Genomic DNA, 16,625 nt, shown 5'->3' on the forward strand with positions numbered 1-16,625 from the left:
CTGCATTCCTACCGTCCAGAAAACAAGGTCTGTGCCCTCCTGTTCTTTATATGATGCTCAGATTGAAAACTAATTTTTCAGGAAATAACATCAGGCATGTGATGATGATTGATACATCTTTTTGATGGGATTGAGGCATTTTGCTGCGTGATGTATGTGGTCATTTGCGCTGTCGCCAGAGCAACTTTTGGAAAATGTGTGCTATCCTGTCAATAATTGCGATGTAATGTGATATTACTAGCCTGTTCCTGTGTGTAACTGCTGGCTCTATTTGTTCCCAGACACCGTAATTATACTCCCAGAAGCTACTCTAGACAACTTGTCCAATAGCCTTAATTCATGATCACTGATGATCATATGGTCAGTACATGTCTTCTAGATGTTGATTTTGTTGTAGGAAAAATCAAATAGTACAATAAAATTCAGTGAATACACATTTCAACTGTCGTAGTCGATTGCAGTTGTTAAATAGACCACTACAGTTTCTCTCGGTGTATCTTATTATTTGGTAGTACTATGGTACAAATAGTATTAGTTAAGAACACAACTAATTTGTGTGAGCATGAATTTACCAATACTGCATCTTGTAAACACATGTTTCAATGTGAATACTGCCCTGCAAACAATAATGAGTATTTAGGACGTCCCTGGGACATTATGAAATGGCCGTCTAAAGTCTTCACGGCGTTGTGTCATGGTCTTGTGGAGGTTTTGTCTAGTTCCCGGCTTGTTCCGAGGACGTCCCCAATGATGTTTATAGGACGTTCTTAGAACATTTTGTCATGGTCCCCTGGATGTTTTTATCTACTACCTGGTTGGTTCCGGGGATGTCCTCAAGGACATTTATAGGATTCTCTTAGAACGTTCTGTCATGGTCCCCGGGAGGTTTTTGTGTAGTTCCCGGCTTGATCCGGGGACGTCACCTGATTCTTGCAAAGAAACGCTCACACCTTGTTACTGTTTTTACTGTTTTTACTGTTACGCCAATGTTTGTAAACAAAGACAATGTCAAGAAAACACTATAAATGTCCACAAATACTATATAGCCTCAAAACATCGTTAAAACCCCCAAAGGTTGATGTCCGTGCCCCTGCGGAAATTAGCATTAGCATTAATTAGCTTTTTTTTTTAAATCCCCATAACAATCCAACAGCTAAAGCTAGAGATATCTGTTTAGTGCAAAAAATATATATCTGATCTTTCTTATACCTCTCAGATATAGGACAGACACTTCAGAACAAACTTCCTTTTCATATTCTTTGGGGACTATCTGTTGTTCCATGTAGTGAATTGGTTATTCAATGCATTTGTATGGGCTAAAATCAGTAAGGCCATAATATTTATTTTTTGATTATTCAAGCAGTAAGACCATAATATTTATTTTTTGATTCTTCAAGCAGTAAGGCCATAATATTTATTTTTTGATTCTTCAAGCAGTAAGGCCATAATATTTGTTTTTGATACTTAAAATTCTAAATGAAATATCAAAATGATCCTTGGCACGACCTTCTTAAAACAATTCCGTATAGCTTAGTAGAACCCCCACCATGGATGGTCAGTCCTTGCGTACATAGCTCTGTCTATGAATTTGAGAGTGATGACATTTCTCCAGCCCCAACCCTCAGTTCTTTACTAAAACGGGGTTACTGCTGATTGCTGCTTTAATTGTTGACAGGACTTTGTATTGTTTGGTTTTTGTTCTGTTCTGTTCTGTTTGTTTTTTTTTGGTCTAGGGTTTTATATGTTTTGGATTGCTTTTCATACCCAACATCAGCATCATAACCATGAGAGTATTCTCCCTCACTACCACAGAAAATAACAACTCTTCACTGACAGAATTACTCTTTGTGAATTGACTATTTCTGAACTATTATTTTCCTCAAACAAGTCAACATCTGCAAGTATATCTATATATGCATTTGTCATTTTGTATGGAGGCAGTATTTGACGTGTCCTGCATGGAACACTGTCATTATGTTTACGCCACTGCTGCAATGTACAGTAATGTAGAGAAAGCATTACATTGGCCATGTTTATGATATGAAATAATGATAACGGTAGCACAGCACATACACACTGAGATATTCATGTAGTGTAAACTCACTACTAGGTGTATATGGCTCAGGTGAGCAGAGAGCAGCTTGTCAGGTGTAAGCATTATGAGTACACAATAAAGATATTGTGTTAATTGTGTTGCAGTGTGTTGTGTTGTCTTGAAAACAATGAATTATGGGCATTATTGTTATCTTTTTGGTTACGGCCCACTGAACTGAATGTCACTTTTACGCTGTTAATTCTGTAGTTGCAGGGATGTTTGCCGAGGAAAAGGAACCAGTTGCGGAAGTAGAGGAGGAGGAGGAGGAAGAGGAAGATGATGTAGATGAAGTGGAAGATGAGGAAGAGGATGGAGAGGATGAGGATATGGAAGAAGAGGATGAAGATGAGGAAGATGATGATGAGGATGAGGAAGAGGAGGAAGAAGATGAAGAAGAGGATGAGGAAGCAGCAGCTGAGGGCGAGGTAGATGAGGATGAGGATGATGATGATGATGGTGAAGCAGATGCAGAGGACTCTGCTGCAGCGACTGAAGAAGATGATGATGAGGATGAAGAGGTGGCTTCAGAGGCTGATGATGAGGAGGGTGATGATGAGGAGGAAGAAGTTCCTACAGAGGCTGATAAAGAGGAGGAGGATGATGAGGAGGAGGAAGAGGCTGCTCCACATGCTGATTATGAGGATGATGAGGAGGAGGAAGAGGCTACTCCACAGGCTGATGATGAGGAGGAGGAAGAGGCTGCTCCAGAGGTGGCTGCTGCCGAGGCTGATGATGAGGAAGAGGAGGAGGAAAAAGCAGCTGCAGCTGATGAGGTGGCAGAGGAAAATGAAGGTGAAGATGAAGCTGCTGCAGAGGTCATTGTGGAGATTGATGAGGATGAGGGCCCCATTCTGATTGATGTTAATGACACAGAGACAGACACTTCTGTTGGAAATGATGGAGAGGAGGATAACACCATAGCTGAAGCTGAAACTGAAGCAATTACAGATGAGGATGCCAGTGATGCTGCTGCTGCTTCCACTGATGATGATGATGGTGATAATGAAGAGGATGAAAATGCTGTAGCTGGTCCTGCTGCTGCCAGTGATGAAGCCACAGATGATGCTCCTGTTTCGACTGCAGATGATGATGATGATGTTGATGAGGAAGATCATAGCATAGATGTTGACCAAACAGATGATGATACTAAACCCATTGACCTAGAAGATGACGATGATAATCTTGCTGATAGTGAGGATATGGATATCTCAGACACATTAGCTGAGAATACACCTGATGACTCTACAGATTTAGAGGACACTGATGATGACGATGATGGCAAAGTCAGTGAGGACAGTGGTGCCGTCGTTGATGACGATGACAATGACAAAACAGTCAAGGATTCAGGAGAGACTGTTAGAGATGTCGCAGACATTTCTGATGACACAGAAGACGATGATGATGATGATGTTGATGATGATGATGATGATGATGAGGTGAAGGATTCAGCTGAAGAGATCGGCAAAGAAGATGACGATGAGGATAATGAAATCATAACCGAAGCCTTTGATAACTCAGCACCTGAAGAAGATGATCTATCCAAGGATGATGACGATGATGATGATGACATTGATGACCTTCTTTTGACAGGTACTGACCAATAACTTTCATTACACTGATGTTTCATCATAATGCATAACCCTTCTACCTGTGTAGTAAATGAGAAAGATAATATCATTAATACATTGTTATCAACTAACTGGTCAGAATTCAAACGAGCTGTCTTTTTCACAGGGTACATTATTGATATTACCATTCATGATTAGTACCAGACTGAAATCTGATATACAGTATCGATAAGCGTTAAAATGTGTCTTAATATTACACACTTTTTACTGATCTATAATATAACAATATGTCTTAAAACAAAAGCTTTCTTAGAGTTACTGTCACATTATACAGCATCGCAAAAATATATATTTTTTTTATCCATGAGTGATGGCTGGTGATTTATCATGGTGTTAGTCCAATAATTAATACATATTGTTCCTGGTATCAAGGCCTTCAATCATATTGATATATTTAGCATTAATTGTTACCTAAAGACTGCCCATGATATTTAAAATTATATTAAATTATGATATTTGACACAGATAATATAAAGAGTGTAAGGAAGCCTCATGATGGAAGGATGGAAGACATATGAATACAGTGATACAATAGTACAATTAATGAGTATAATCATTTTGTTATTGTCAACCACAGTGGCACAGGTAGATACAGTAAAAACAAAATATGATCTTCTGTTCCTCAGTACATAATGACATTTTACATTTCAATGGCAACCACCGAAGAAGATGGTGGTTGCCTGGGTAATCGGATTCTTTCTCTCTCTGTAACAGGGCCTGTGTAGATTGTATTTTTCCCAATATCAGGCTGATTAGCTCCCACAACAAAACAGGAAAAATTATAACACATTATTGTTTTCGTGACCAGTGGTGTAAAGTACTTAAGTAAAAATACTTCAAAGTACTACTTAAGTAGTTTTGGGGGTATTTTTACTTTACTATTCATATTTTGAAGAAAATAATGTACTTTTTACTCCATGCATTTTTCCTAAGACCCAAAAGTTCTCTTTATATTTTGAGTGCTTAGCAGGACAGGAAAATGGTCTAGTTCACCCACTTATCAAGAGAACATCCCTGGTCATCCCTTCTTTCTCTGATCTGGTGGACTCACTAAACAAACACAAATGCTTCATTCGTAAATTATGTCTGAGTGTTGGAGTGTGCCCCTGGCTAACCGTAAAAAATGTACAACATAAAAAATAGTGGCGTCTGGTTTGCTTGATATAAGGAATTTGAAATGAGTTCTACTTTTGATACTTAAGTATATTTTAGCAATTACATTTACTTTGACATTTAAAACCAAATACTTTTAGACTCTTACTCAAGTAGTATGTTACTGGGAGACTTTTACTTGAGTCATGTTCTATTAAGGTATCTTTACTTTTACTCAAGTATGACAATGGGTACTTTTCCACCACTGTTCGTGGCACACATTTTTTTTATGTTCTGGTTTAGATAAATCGGAAAGAGTTTTATTTTGACATATTTCAAGATGATACACAGGTTAGGTTTGGCAGCGAACCCACCAAGACACGAGTATTAATTACATCAGGTGAGGAGATGTGTGTGGCCATGCATGTTCTGGGGGTTCTGATAGAAATCCCTGTATTCATGCTGTGTAGATCAGAGGACAGCAGCTGCTGTTGCTCTGTAGGGTTGCCAGCCCACTATCCCTTTAAGGCAGGGGGTACCAGAGTCAGCTTTCATGTGTGAACTTGCCACTTACCAAACTACTGTGGCTAGCTATTACTCCAGCAGTTGAAGTTGGCGGGGGTATTGTAGTAGGTGTTGTAGAAACAATAGTATTTTACTCATGATTTTTGAAATTGATTATAATTCATTATCTTATATCATATTTGTTTATCATAATTACTCACCACAGGCACATATTTTACTAATATATCCCCGGAGTCTAGCTTTAATTGTTAGTAATAGTGTAATAGTTAGTAAAAGTGTAATAGTTAGTAATAGTTTAATAGTTAGTAGTAGTGTAATAGTTTAATAATTAGTAATAGTTTAATAGTTATCAATAGTGTAATAGTTAGTAATAGTGTAATAGTTAGTAATAGTTTAATAGTTAGTAATAGTTTAATAATTAGTAATAGTTTAATAGTTATCAATAGTGTAATAGTTAGTAATAGTTTAATAGTTAGTAATAGTTTAATAGTTAGTAATAGTTTAATAGTTAGCAATAGTTAGTAATAGTTTAATAGTTAGTAATAGTTAGTAATAGTTTAATAATTAGTAATAGTTTAATAGTTATCAATAGTGTAATAGTTAGTAATAGTTTAATAGTTAGTAATAGTTTAATAGTTAGTAATAGTTTAATAGTTAGTAATAGTTAGTAATAGTTTAATAGTTAGTAATAGTTTAATAGTTAGTAATAGTTAGTAATAGTTTAATAGTTAGTCATGGTTTAATAGTTAGTAATAGTTTAATAGTTAGTAATAGTTTAATAGTTAGTAATAGTTTAATAGTTAGTAATAGTTAGTAATAGTTTAATAGTTAGTAATAGTTAGTAATAGTTTAATAGTTAGTAATAGTTTAATAGTTAGTAATAGTTAGTAATAGTTTAATAGTTAGTAATAGTTAGTAATAGTTTAATAATTAGTAATAGTTTAATAGTTATCAATAGTGTAATAGTTTGTAGTACTATAGCAGTAGTATATTACTAATGACGCTGGTTTGAGTAAAGATACTTCATTTCTTCCCTCTTTGTAAAAATGTTGAACCTCGAATTTGCGATCTAAATACTTTTGGCAATACTTAAACGTTATCATGCAATGTACCAGTGCTCATAGATTAGTCTATTCATATTCAAGCCATCATGATATTTATTGCCAAAAGATGCCATGAAATGCGCCACTTGAGAGGCCCCTGGTTAGATTTTCTAATATGACTTATTGCATGCATTACAGTAACACCGCCCATTGAAGAAAAGTAACCACACCTTCTGAAGAGGCTAAATAGAGAGAAGTATAGGAGGAAAAGACAGAGGAGATCGCAGATGCAAATGAACCATCGTTTCATGCTTTTCTCACTCTTGGAGTTCAAATGTGTACCAAATGTTATGTAACCCACTGATGTTAGTAGCATATTATTCCATTGAAAGTCGACATGACCCTTACAAGAGCTGGATAATATCCCCTAACGTTAAGTTTGGTTCTGCATTGATGCATTGAATCCTGGCAAAACTATTTAGCTCCAGCTGTGAATACATTCTCAGAGATCATCCTTTCAGAAGCACCGGAGGAGGAGGAGGAGGAGGAGACTGAGGAACTATCTGCTGAACCAGAGCTGACAATAGAGGAAGCTCTGGAAGAGAAGGTAGTGGAGGAAGGGACAGCAGAGCCCAAACCTGAGGAGGAGGTAGAACCCATCACTGAACGAGAGGGGTTAGCACCAGTGTCCAAGAGGGTATTACCTAAACCCGAGGAGGTAGAACCTACAGCCGAAAGGTAAATAAAAAGAGAGGGTTGATGTTAGACACGGGATGAGAAGAGATAAGAAATAGGTCGAAGAAGAGAAAAATGTCATGTTCCATAGCAATTTATCTATGTCATGTGTTCAATTAATTGCTGTACAGATATTGAACAGAGTTGACAGCATACAGTCGGCGTGCTTGAATAGAGGGAACGAGGGAGTAGAGTAGGAGGAGCAGAGGGGTGGGAGTGGAGAGAAAGGCTTTAGGCCACTTCTTTGATCTCTCTCCATCTTCTACATTACTCATTCTCCCATCTGTTCTCTTCTATCAATATGAAATATATGTCTGGTGGTTGGCATGTCTGCACAGAAGACTGTGTCATAGGCTGTGCCACTAACTACCTCAGAGACCTGATCAATAACAGTGGTCTGGCTTTGATTTTTTTTAAACTTTACCCTTACGGCTTTAGTTCAGCACACCATCTCTATTCCTGAATCATCTTATGGAGAAAGAAATGCATGGAGAAGGATGTTTACTCTTTTGGTACCTTTACTTTAACAGATTTGCAAAATGGTCAACAACATTCAAACGGGCTAATTAAAATATGACCAAAAAATGATCCCCCTCACAAAGACTTCAATCAAACCTTTATCAGAATGATATAGAAGCTATGCATTCCGTTGAGGTACCTCAGCTTGAAATTCCATATTATCTGACCTGGTAGCAGTGAGAACGATAATAATTTGATATGGTTGAGTTGTGATCAAAGGAATAGTTCTGCTGCTTGATGTGCCATGCTTACACTAAGAGGCTTGGCAGATGTTTTCCCCTCCAGTGATATCGGACCCCATATAGAATGGCCACGGTCACATTTAAACAGAACAGCTGAACCATCCACATCTGCTACAACATATTTGTTTCATTGTGATTTGACATTCAGGACACTCATCACACAGCCAAGATATAATTCCATTCTCAATGTTTGGGGATTGCCATTCCCATTTCTGTTTACATTTGGAGACACGCTGTGAATGAACTGATCTGCAATCGGAGGGAAATGTGATGTGACTGGAATGGAAATGTATAGATTTCTCTGGGTTTCAAGAGTAAAAGAGATGCCCAGATTACCTTGGGTAGCATACGGGGGAGTGCAACTGGAAATGACAGTGTAGCTCCCACAAAGCTAAGGGTTGTCGTGGTTCTGAGGTATACATCTAAACATCAAATAGGCTGGAGACAATTTCATATGATTGTACAGGAGCCATCGTCATCTAATGGCGATGAACAAGTGTTTGCATGAAAGACCATCATCTTCACTCTCCTATAGTCCCTATCGGGAGGAGGTACACTGCTCAGCCAGAGTCCCTGTGGAGAGGCAGGACAGGATCGTCTACAGTATGAGAGGGAAATCATGATGGCCTTTGATGCGAACCCTTGTTCATCGCTATTAGATGATGATATAATGCCATGCCTCTCATTATATTTCAGGTCAATGGTATTGCTTCCTAGAGCTATTTTGAGTGATATAGTCAAGTATGACGTGTAAGGATGTCGAATTCTGACTTTTGATGAAGACATTTTTTGTTTTCAACAGAGCTTGCTAGCAGACTTCTGTGTTAGCATGACCACATTTGCATTCAGCTAAGCATCTGAATAATTGAAAAGTCATAGAACGTCATCCATACCACCACAGCGTGTGTTATTGTCCGTGAGTCACAACCACAAGGCCATTCCACAGCAATACGAGCGATTCCACGATAACAGAATGACGCTAAGACAGACGAATGACTTAGCTTTATCACTTTTGAATGTATGCCAAACAAAAAACCAATGATTGCAAAGTTAAACAAACCATTACAACTCTATGCACGAGGACGACGTTTGAGAAATTCCACATCAAATTAGACACATTTACTTGGAAGCACAGTGCAGATGAAACGTTTTGTAACAGAAGGACAGCACAAACAGCACAACCCTGTCCTTCTGTTATCAAACTTTGTGTCTGCACTGCTCTTCAAGTAAATGTGTTTTTGTAACATTGTCAGTAGAGTTGTATAGTCTGGGCAATCATTGGTTTTTGTTTGACATACATTTTAAAGCGAAATATTGGAGTATCTGCATCATTCTGTTACCGTGGAATTGTCCATACGCTATTTTAGTGGTTCTCAGACTTGGGATCGGGAACCTATGTGGGGTTCCCTGATATTGAAATGGGGCCCCTTGACAAAATGTTTTATAATTCTTAAACAAATTAAGAACATAGGTATATCCAACCAAGTCAACTAACTGTATTTTACACTGTTAGACTACACCTGGATGGCAGTATTATGTGTTGAGGCAGCCTGGGGTAGACTTGTATTGAGTAAATATAAACACACAGCGATAACAGGCAAGATAACATATTAATTGGGGTCCCATTATTATTATTTTTTACATCAATTTGTGGAGCAGAAAAAGATGGGGAACCCCTGTCCTATTTCCTCCAAAATGCAGTAGATGGGAATCTAGGTTCTGAATCCATACAGTGGACTTACAGGAGCGCCTGTAGGCTAGCCTGAGAGGAACAACTCCCCTTTGCCCCTGCAACTGTCTTAGAAACATGATATCATAAAACTGGTATGGATTCACTGTCCATTCTGATATGGCAGACATGGGGCTTTGTAAATATGTATTTATTGAATACTGTTCTTTTTATGCACTTGTTGACTTTGTCAGCTGTAGTGTTTGCCTGCACAAAGTTATCTTACATGCATTCCATACATTTAGATCATTTTGTAAACCAATCACTCCGATAGGCTACACAATACTCTTCTAAACTAAGTACAGATGTCCACTTACAGTGTACTGTATGAGTAATTAATTCTCTTCAGAATCCGAGGACACCTTGCCACGACAAAAAGTATTATGTTAAAGGGGAGTGGACACACTAGTATTCAGAACGCCAGCTATCATGTTTAGTATTTGTGGTTTGAATACATCTCTTGCTTAGATTTACTTCCGGAAGTGTTTCCATTCCCCTTTAATGTCTGTGGAACTTTCAATTTTTGTTCTGTCTCGTGAAGTGGTTTGACCTTATTTGTCATGTCTTGCAAAAGGCTCTACTTAAACTGGAATGGAAAAAAGTTTCCATCAAATGAGTGTCTATGTAACGGCTGTCGTAGGTGGAAGAAGGAGAGGACCAAGGTGCAGCGTGGAACGTGTTCATGATCTTTTAATTACACTGAACACTAGAACAAAAATAACAACGGAACAAACGACACATACAGAAAACAACTACCCCCAACTTAAGGGCGAAAACAGGCTGCCTAAGTATGGTTCTCAAACAGAGACAACGATTGACAGCTGCCTCTGATTGGGAACCATACCAGGCCAACCACATAGAAATACAAACATAGAACAAAACATAGAATGCCCACCCCAACTCACGCCCTGACCATTCTAAAATAGAGACATTAAAAAAGGAACTAAGGTCAGGACGTGACAGTCTATTGTACACTAGACGTTCTGTTGTGTTTGTAGCTGGTTGAGAAATTTTCCGAACTACAGTTTGCATAATAACATATATTGTAATATGATAGAAAGGGAAACTAGTATATATAAAAAATAAACAGCAAACAGATACATGAGCATATAGTGTAACGGATCAGTGATCGTGAGATGATCTTATAGTTTCATTTGTCCTGTTTTGTCCTACAGCCATTAAGCATTTACCTGTTGATGATGAGGACGTACGCAGTATCTTCTCTAGCACGCTTGTTCAAACTACGAAAGTATAGTTCACAGAAGACAGAAACAAGACCACATGGTTGAGTAGTATTGTTTTGGGGCTGAAATCTTTCCAATGAGATCAGTCTCAATGTCCCCCGAAAGCATCTGAGAAGCAGCTCCAGATTTGATTTCTGTAGCATGATATTTGGATTTACACAAACGGGAAGTATTGCGTTATCCTGAAATTGTATCTCCCAAATGAAACATATGGCCTCAAACGCTATGGTAACCACCATTCTTTTCTCTGTTATCTGCAGATACAGTGGGGAGAACAAGTATTTGATACACTGCCGATTTTGCAGGTTTCCTTACTTACAAAGCATGTAGAGGTCTGTAATTTTTATCATAAGTACACTTCAACTGTGAGAGACGGAATCTAAAACAAAAATCCAATTGTATGATTTTTAAGTAATGAATTTGCATTTTATTGCATGACATAAGTATTTGATACATCAGAAAAGCAGAACTTAATATTTGGTACAGAAACCTTTGTTTGCAATTACAGAGATCATACGTTCCCTGTAGTTCTTGACCAGGTTTGCACACACTGCAGCAGGGATTTTGGCCCACTCCTCCATACAGACCTTCTCCAGATCCTTCAGGTTTCGGGGCTGTCGCTGGGCAATATTGACTTTCAGCTCCCTCCAAAGATGTTCTATTGGGTTCAGGTCTGGAGACTGGCTAGGACCTTGAGATGCTACTTACGGAGCCACTCCTTAGTTGCCCTGGCTGTGTGTTTCGGGTCGTTGTCATGCTGGAAGACCCAGCCACGACCCATCTTCAATGCTCTTACTGAGGGAAGGAGGTTGTTGGCCAAGATCTTGCGATACATGGCCCCATCCATCCTCCCCTCAATACGGTGCAGTCGTCCTGTCCCCTTTGCAGAAAAGCATCCCCAAAGAATGATGTTTCCACCTCCATGCTTCACGGTTGGGATGGTGTTCTTGGGGTTGTACTCATCCTTATTCTTCCTCCAAACACGGCGAGTAGAGTTTAGACCAAAAAGCTCTATTTTTGTCTCATCAGACCACATTACCTTCTCCCATTCCTCATGCATGGTCATGACGGGCCTGGACGGGCCTGGACATGCGCTGGCTTGAGCAGGGGGACCTTGCGTGCGCTGCAGGATTTTAATCCATGACGGCGTAGTGTGTTACTAATGGTTTTCTTTGAGACTGTGGTCCCAGCTCTCTTCAGGTCATTGACCAGGTCCTGCCATGTAGTTCTGGGCTGATCCCTCACCTTCCTCATGATCATTGATGCCCCACAAGGTGAGATCTTGCATGGAGCCCCAGACTGAGGGTGATTGACCGTCATCTTGAACTTCTTCCATTTTCTAATAACTGCGCCAACAGTTGTTGCCTTCTCACCAAGCTGCTTGCCTATTGTCCTGTAGCATATCCCAGCCTTGTGCAGGTCTACAATTTTATCCCTGATGTCCTTACACAGCTCTCTGGTCTTGGCCATTGTGAAGAGGTTGGAGTCTGTTTGATTGAGTGTGTGGACAGGTGTATTTTATACAGGTAACGAGTTCAAACAGGTGCAGGTCTGTGAGAGCTGAAATTCTTACTGGTTGGTAGGTGATCAAATACTTATGTCATGCAATAAAATGCAAATTAATTACTTTTGTTTTAGATTCCGTCTCTCACAGTGGAAGTGAACCTATGATACAAATTACAGACCTCTACATGCTTTGTAAGTAGGGAAACCTGCAAAATCGACAGTGTATCAAATACTTGTTCTCCCCACTGTATGTCATGTGCCACTCTTTTCAGCCAGATAGGTTTGCAGTGAAGATCTCATCTCTCCAGTGAAAGGTTGCCGTTTAATCAAAATGTGTCACATTAATTCTGACAAATTCAAGCAATCCAGATTTCTAATAAAGCTGTCATATTCGCATCCTGTGACTTACTGTCTCCACTTTTCAAATTAATTCCAGTCATAACCTTTTGATTTATGAATGCATAATGTAAACGCTACAGGAGCTCTGACTTTTACAGAAGGAAGCATGCTTATTGTTAGCTCTGAAATGCACTTGTTTTGGATGAATATTGATTTTCCAAGGAGAAAAGAATCTCCCTCTTGGTTGAATAATTCATTCTATTAATTGTCTGTGATTCACCTACCTTTTCTTTCCCCCTGTTCTTGGAGCGTAGTACGACAGGTCTTTTATGAGGTGATATCTGTGTGACATCAAAGAAAAAGAGTGGCACCTTACGTTTGCATTGATTGATTATTTCGAAGAGGATTTAGTATACCAGACCATTTTGCTGTTTATATGTTTATTAGTATTGATCAGTAAATCTACTTCTTTTTCAGAACTAAAGGTCAAGCAAGCTACTCCTCCTCCAGAACAAGGTATATCAGAGCAGCCTGGTCTGTAATGATCTGAATATAAGTGAAAAAGAAACAATTATAAATAGGGAATTGTACATTTCAATGATCTATTCCGCTCTATGTAGTCTTAAAGCTATGCATTCCATTTTACAGTAGTGTGCCCTTGTATGCATTCGTCCAAGCCCAAAGAGGCCACAAGTGAGCCAACGGAGGGGAAAGGTATTTATATACCGATAATAGATCAATATCATGCATGGTTATGGAGAAGTAAGAGCCATTCATTACTAACCCCTTTTTATCTTTACCATACCTTTGGCTGACCTTATTCTCATAGTAAGGGCTGTGTTCCCCTATGCATTTGTATGACAAAATATTGGAGTGATTCTTTCTGCATTGCTTTAGTCTTGAATTCATCTTTGAATGTAGAACTGGCTGTAGAGAGAAGCTTTATAAATGTCAAGAAGTATCCTCTGACATTGAGAGGATCGTATGTGTAGTAGACTCAACATCTCTTTCTGTTTCTGACTTTTGAGTCTATTGGCAATACTTAAAACTTTGGTTTGGCGATATCCGTGTTGTAAGTTCCATTTGTGGCTTAAATGGTGTTGTTGACATACTAACTCTCAAGTAATGCGAAGTACATTGTTACAACTTGCAGTGTTTCTTCCAAACATTCATTTCAAGTTCAGTAATGACAATCCTCAGTAACTTCATATTGCGTTATGGTTGGTGTTTCCTTGGTTTTGCTTCTCAAAGTCGCCACCTAGAGGAAAAGTTTAGATAAGCCATGCATTAGGATGCATTTCACTAACTGACATATAGCTAAAAGTGTCAAGAGGGAATTAGCCAGGGAAGGTATGTTCGAGTCACTTTATCCTTCGTGTGGTTAGGAATAGCAGCACAGTAGTGTATCTCTTCTTGCTCCCTACGGAGGGTGTTGGTCCCTGTTGAAGTAAGAGCTTATATAGAAGTAGAGGAACAGGAATGCAAAGTCATTAACAGGCCCAGAGCAGCACTCTCAATATATAACTCAATGTGTAACAATGTGTAGGGCGGCTGGTAGCCTAGCAGTTAGAGCGTTGGACCAGTAACCAAAAGATCGCTCGAATGCCCTATGGAAAGTATTGTAAACTGTGATGCATCCATGTATGCTGTAAATTATATGCGGCAGGAACGCTGGTCTCACGTTTTGCATGTTTTTGTAAGCTTTCACTTGAAGTGTTCAGGTGGAGTGTGTTTTTGTCTTAATAACATGTTTGTAACTGGAAGTACGTTGAGACCTCAGAGAGCATGGCAGTATTGAAGCTTGCTGCAATAGGCACAATGCTGGCCCCTGCTGTTTGAAAAGAGGCACATCTACATTGGTGATGGATACAGTATGTCTATATCTATACACTGCGTCGATGTGTGTTCTGTTTGATAGCGCTATGCTAGATAGGCACATTATATGAGCATTGCATGATAAAGTATGCACTCTGAGTTGTTGACTTTGTAGGATCTCAAGTGTCCTATTGCTTGTCTGAAACTACCTTTTTCAGAGTAAGATAAAAGGTTAAAGACAATCAAAATGTAACACTGGTCTGTAAACACATTCATATTACATGTGTTAGCTGAGTCCGAGCCTAATTCAAAATGTATTAATAATATCATTTTTCAAAACTGAACTTTGTGACATGTTTGACTATACCAATTTTGTCGTCCACAGTTAAAATGGCCACTCCCGAGAGGAAGAGCATGTGTTGTGAAGCTGAGATGTCATGTTGCTTTGAAAGTAGCTTTGAAAGTAGCATAGAGACTAGAGGGGACGGATGAACCAATTCAATCTTAGTGCAAATCTGTTGATCTTTATACTAGTGGAGGGTCTTTCATTCTCTTCCGGTTTGATCAGGTATCTTTTCAAAGTTAAAGATGGAACAAAGATCGAATTGTATATTCTTGATGGTTTATCTGCTTCACCTCTTTGCCACATTTGACATAAGTAGTTAGCTGTTCAATATAATAATGCCAATGATGATCTAAGCTATTTAAATGTTCACACATTTTTCATTTTCATACATTTTTTAAAATATAATATGGTTTTATTATAAAACAGCAATACATGCCTGAACGTGTTCTCAAAAAACTTGCTTCCATCTTTGGCATGCAACTACAGTGCTAAGCAAGAATGTGGACCGAATGTTCCCTTATGTTTTGTATTCTGCGTTCATTTTCAGAGGCAGAGCCTCCTAAAAAGGAACCAGTAGTGAGAGCTAAGAGAGGTACTATGTGTTTTCTGTACTTTTAGTTGTGTATTTGAATTGTTGATCATACAGAATATTAGGTAAGGAAGAAACATGATGAAAGTAATAGTTGCTCGATATATGAGAAAGAACACCAATGACACGTATTCATGATTGATTTTCCCCTTTTCTGTCATAAAGAGCGTGACATGTGCAGGCCAGTTGACAAGCCAAAAAGGAGAGGTAGGAATCATCGCTGTTTGCAGCTCATTATCACATTTCTGAAATAGCAGATCAAAAATGTCTATAAGATGAACGGCAAGTGATCTTGTGCAATAGCCTACCATATTGCTGCATTTCAACTGAATAACAGGGAAAAGCTGTTTGCAAGTTGTTTGAATAAAACGAAACAAAATGAAACAATGAATAAATGTAAATATTCTAAGATCACTTTGTGGCTGAATCTCTGTATCTCCAACTATGTCATTTAACCAGAGGCTGCAAGGAAATTGGAATTAGAAGCGGCGATCAGGAAGAGAGGTAGGACATTCTGAAATACAGTACAAGCCTGTGTATATGTAAACATCTATTCAAATCTTCCTCAATGTCTTTTACACTGCAGAACAGTACATGCTTCTGTGTAGTTCGATGGAGGAAAGGGTATATTCGATGATTAAAAGGTATTCTTTCTCAGTGCCTCCCATCATTCATCAGTTCTAGTGGGGAGATGAAGGTCTTTAGAGCGGCGGAGGTGGGAAAAGACTTCAAAGTCACCCATCAGATGTAACCCCATTGTACTGTACCGTTTCCCTTTCCCTCCTTTAGAACTACGACTTAAAAAGGAAGCGAAGGCCACAAAGGAAGGTAACTCAGTCATGCAATAATCACACCGTGGTTTTAACAGTCCTTCTGTAAAGGTACTTGTGTTTGTCCAACACCTCTTTTTTTTATCACATTGCAGAGTCTCAACATGTAGATGCTGGGGTGCCTGCACCTGCACCTGCACCTGCGCCAGGTACATTTGTAGAGATAAAACGTTTAGGTACTGTAGCACTGTGTCATCTTAGGACACATTGCAGCAGTACAAGAGAACATGCAAGAATGAGAGAGAACATACAGTAGATACGAATCGGACCACCTTTTGAGCATGTTGTTTTTCTAACACGTACTTTGATAAAGCATTCTTTCAAGCAAAAGGTTATTGAATACATTAA

At 38.8% G+C, this 16,625-nt stretch overlaps 1 protein-coding gene across 14 annotated transcripts in view; it reads left to right on the plus strand.

Annotated features, from left to right (window-relative positions):
- LOC139407136 (triadin) overlaps positions 1-16,625 on the plus strand; it is a 56,261-nt gene that overhangs the window by 16,499 nt on the left and 23,137 nt on the right. For 10 of the 14 annotated variants that reach the window (XM_071150575.1, XM_071150570.1, XM_071150571.1 and 7 more), the window contains 9 exons: positions 1-27; positions 2,303-3,685; positions 13,175-13,213; positions 13,346-13,411; positions 15,406-15,450; positions 15,613-15,654; positions 15,907-15,951; positions 16,237-16,275; positions 16,373-16,426. In XM_071150575.1, the coding sequence (XP_071006676.1) occupies positions 1-27; positions 2,303-3,685; positions 13,175-13,213; positions 13,346-13,411; positions 15,406-15,450; positions 15,613-15,654; positions 15,907-15,951; positions 16,237-16,275; positions 16,373-16,426 (1,740 nt within the window). The remainder of the gene's footprint in view (positions 28-2,302; positions 3,686-13,174; positions 13,214-13,345; positions 13,412-15,405; positions 15,451-15,612; positions 15,655-15,906; positions 15,952-16,236; positions 16,276-16,372; positions 16,427-16,625) is intronic. The other 4 variants (XM_071150576.1, XM_071150579.1, XM_071150578.1 and 1 more) reach the window with 3 other exon arrangements.

Source organism: Oncorhynchus clarkii, chromosome 4 (genome assembly GCF_045791955.1).
Source record: "Oncorhynchus clarkii lewisi isolate Uvic-CL-2024 chromosome 4, UVic_Ocla_1.0, whole genome shotgun sequence".
Lineage (NCBI taxonomy): Eukaryota > Metazoa > Chordata > Actinopteri > Salmoniformes > Salmonidae > Oncorhynchus > Oncorhynchus clarkii.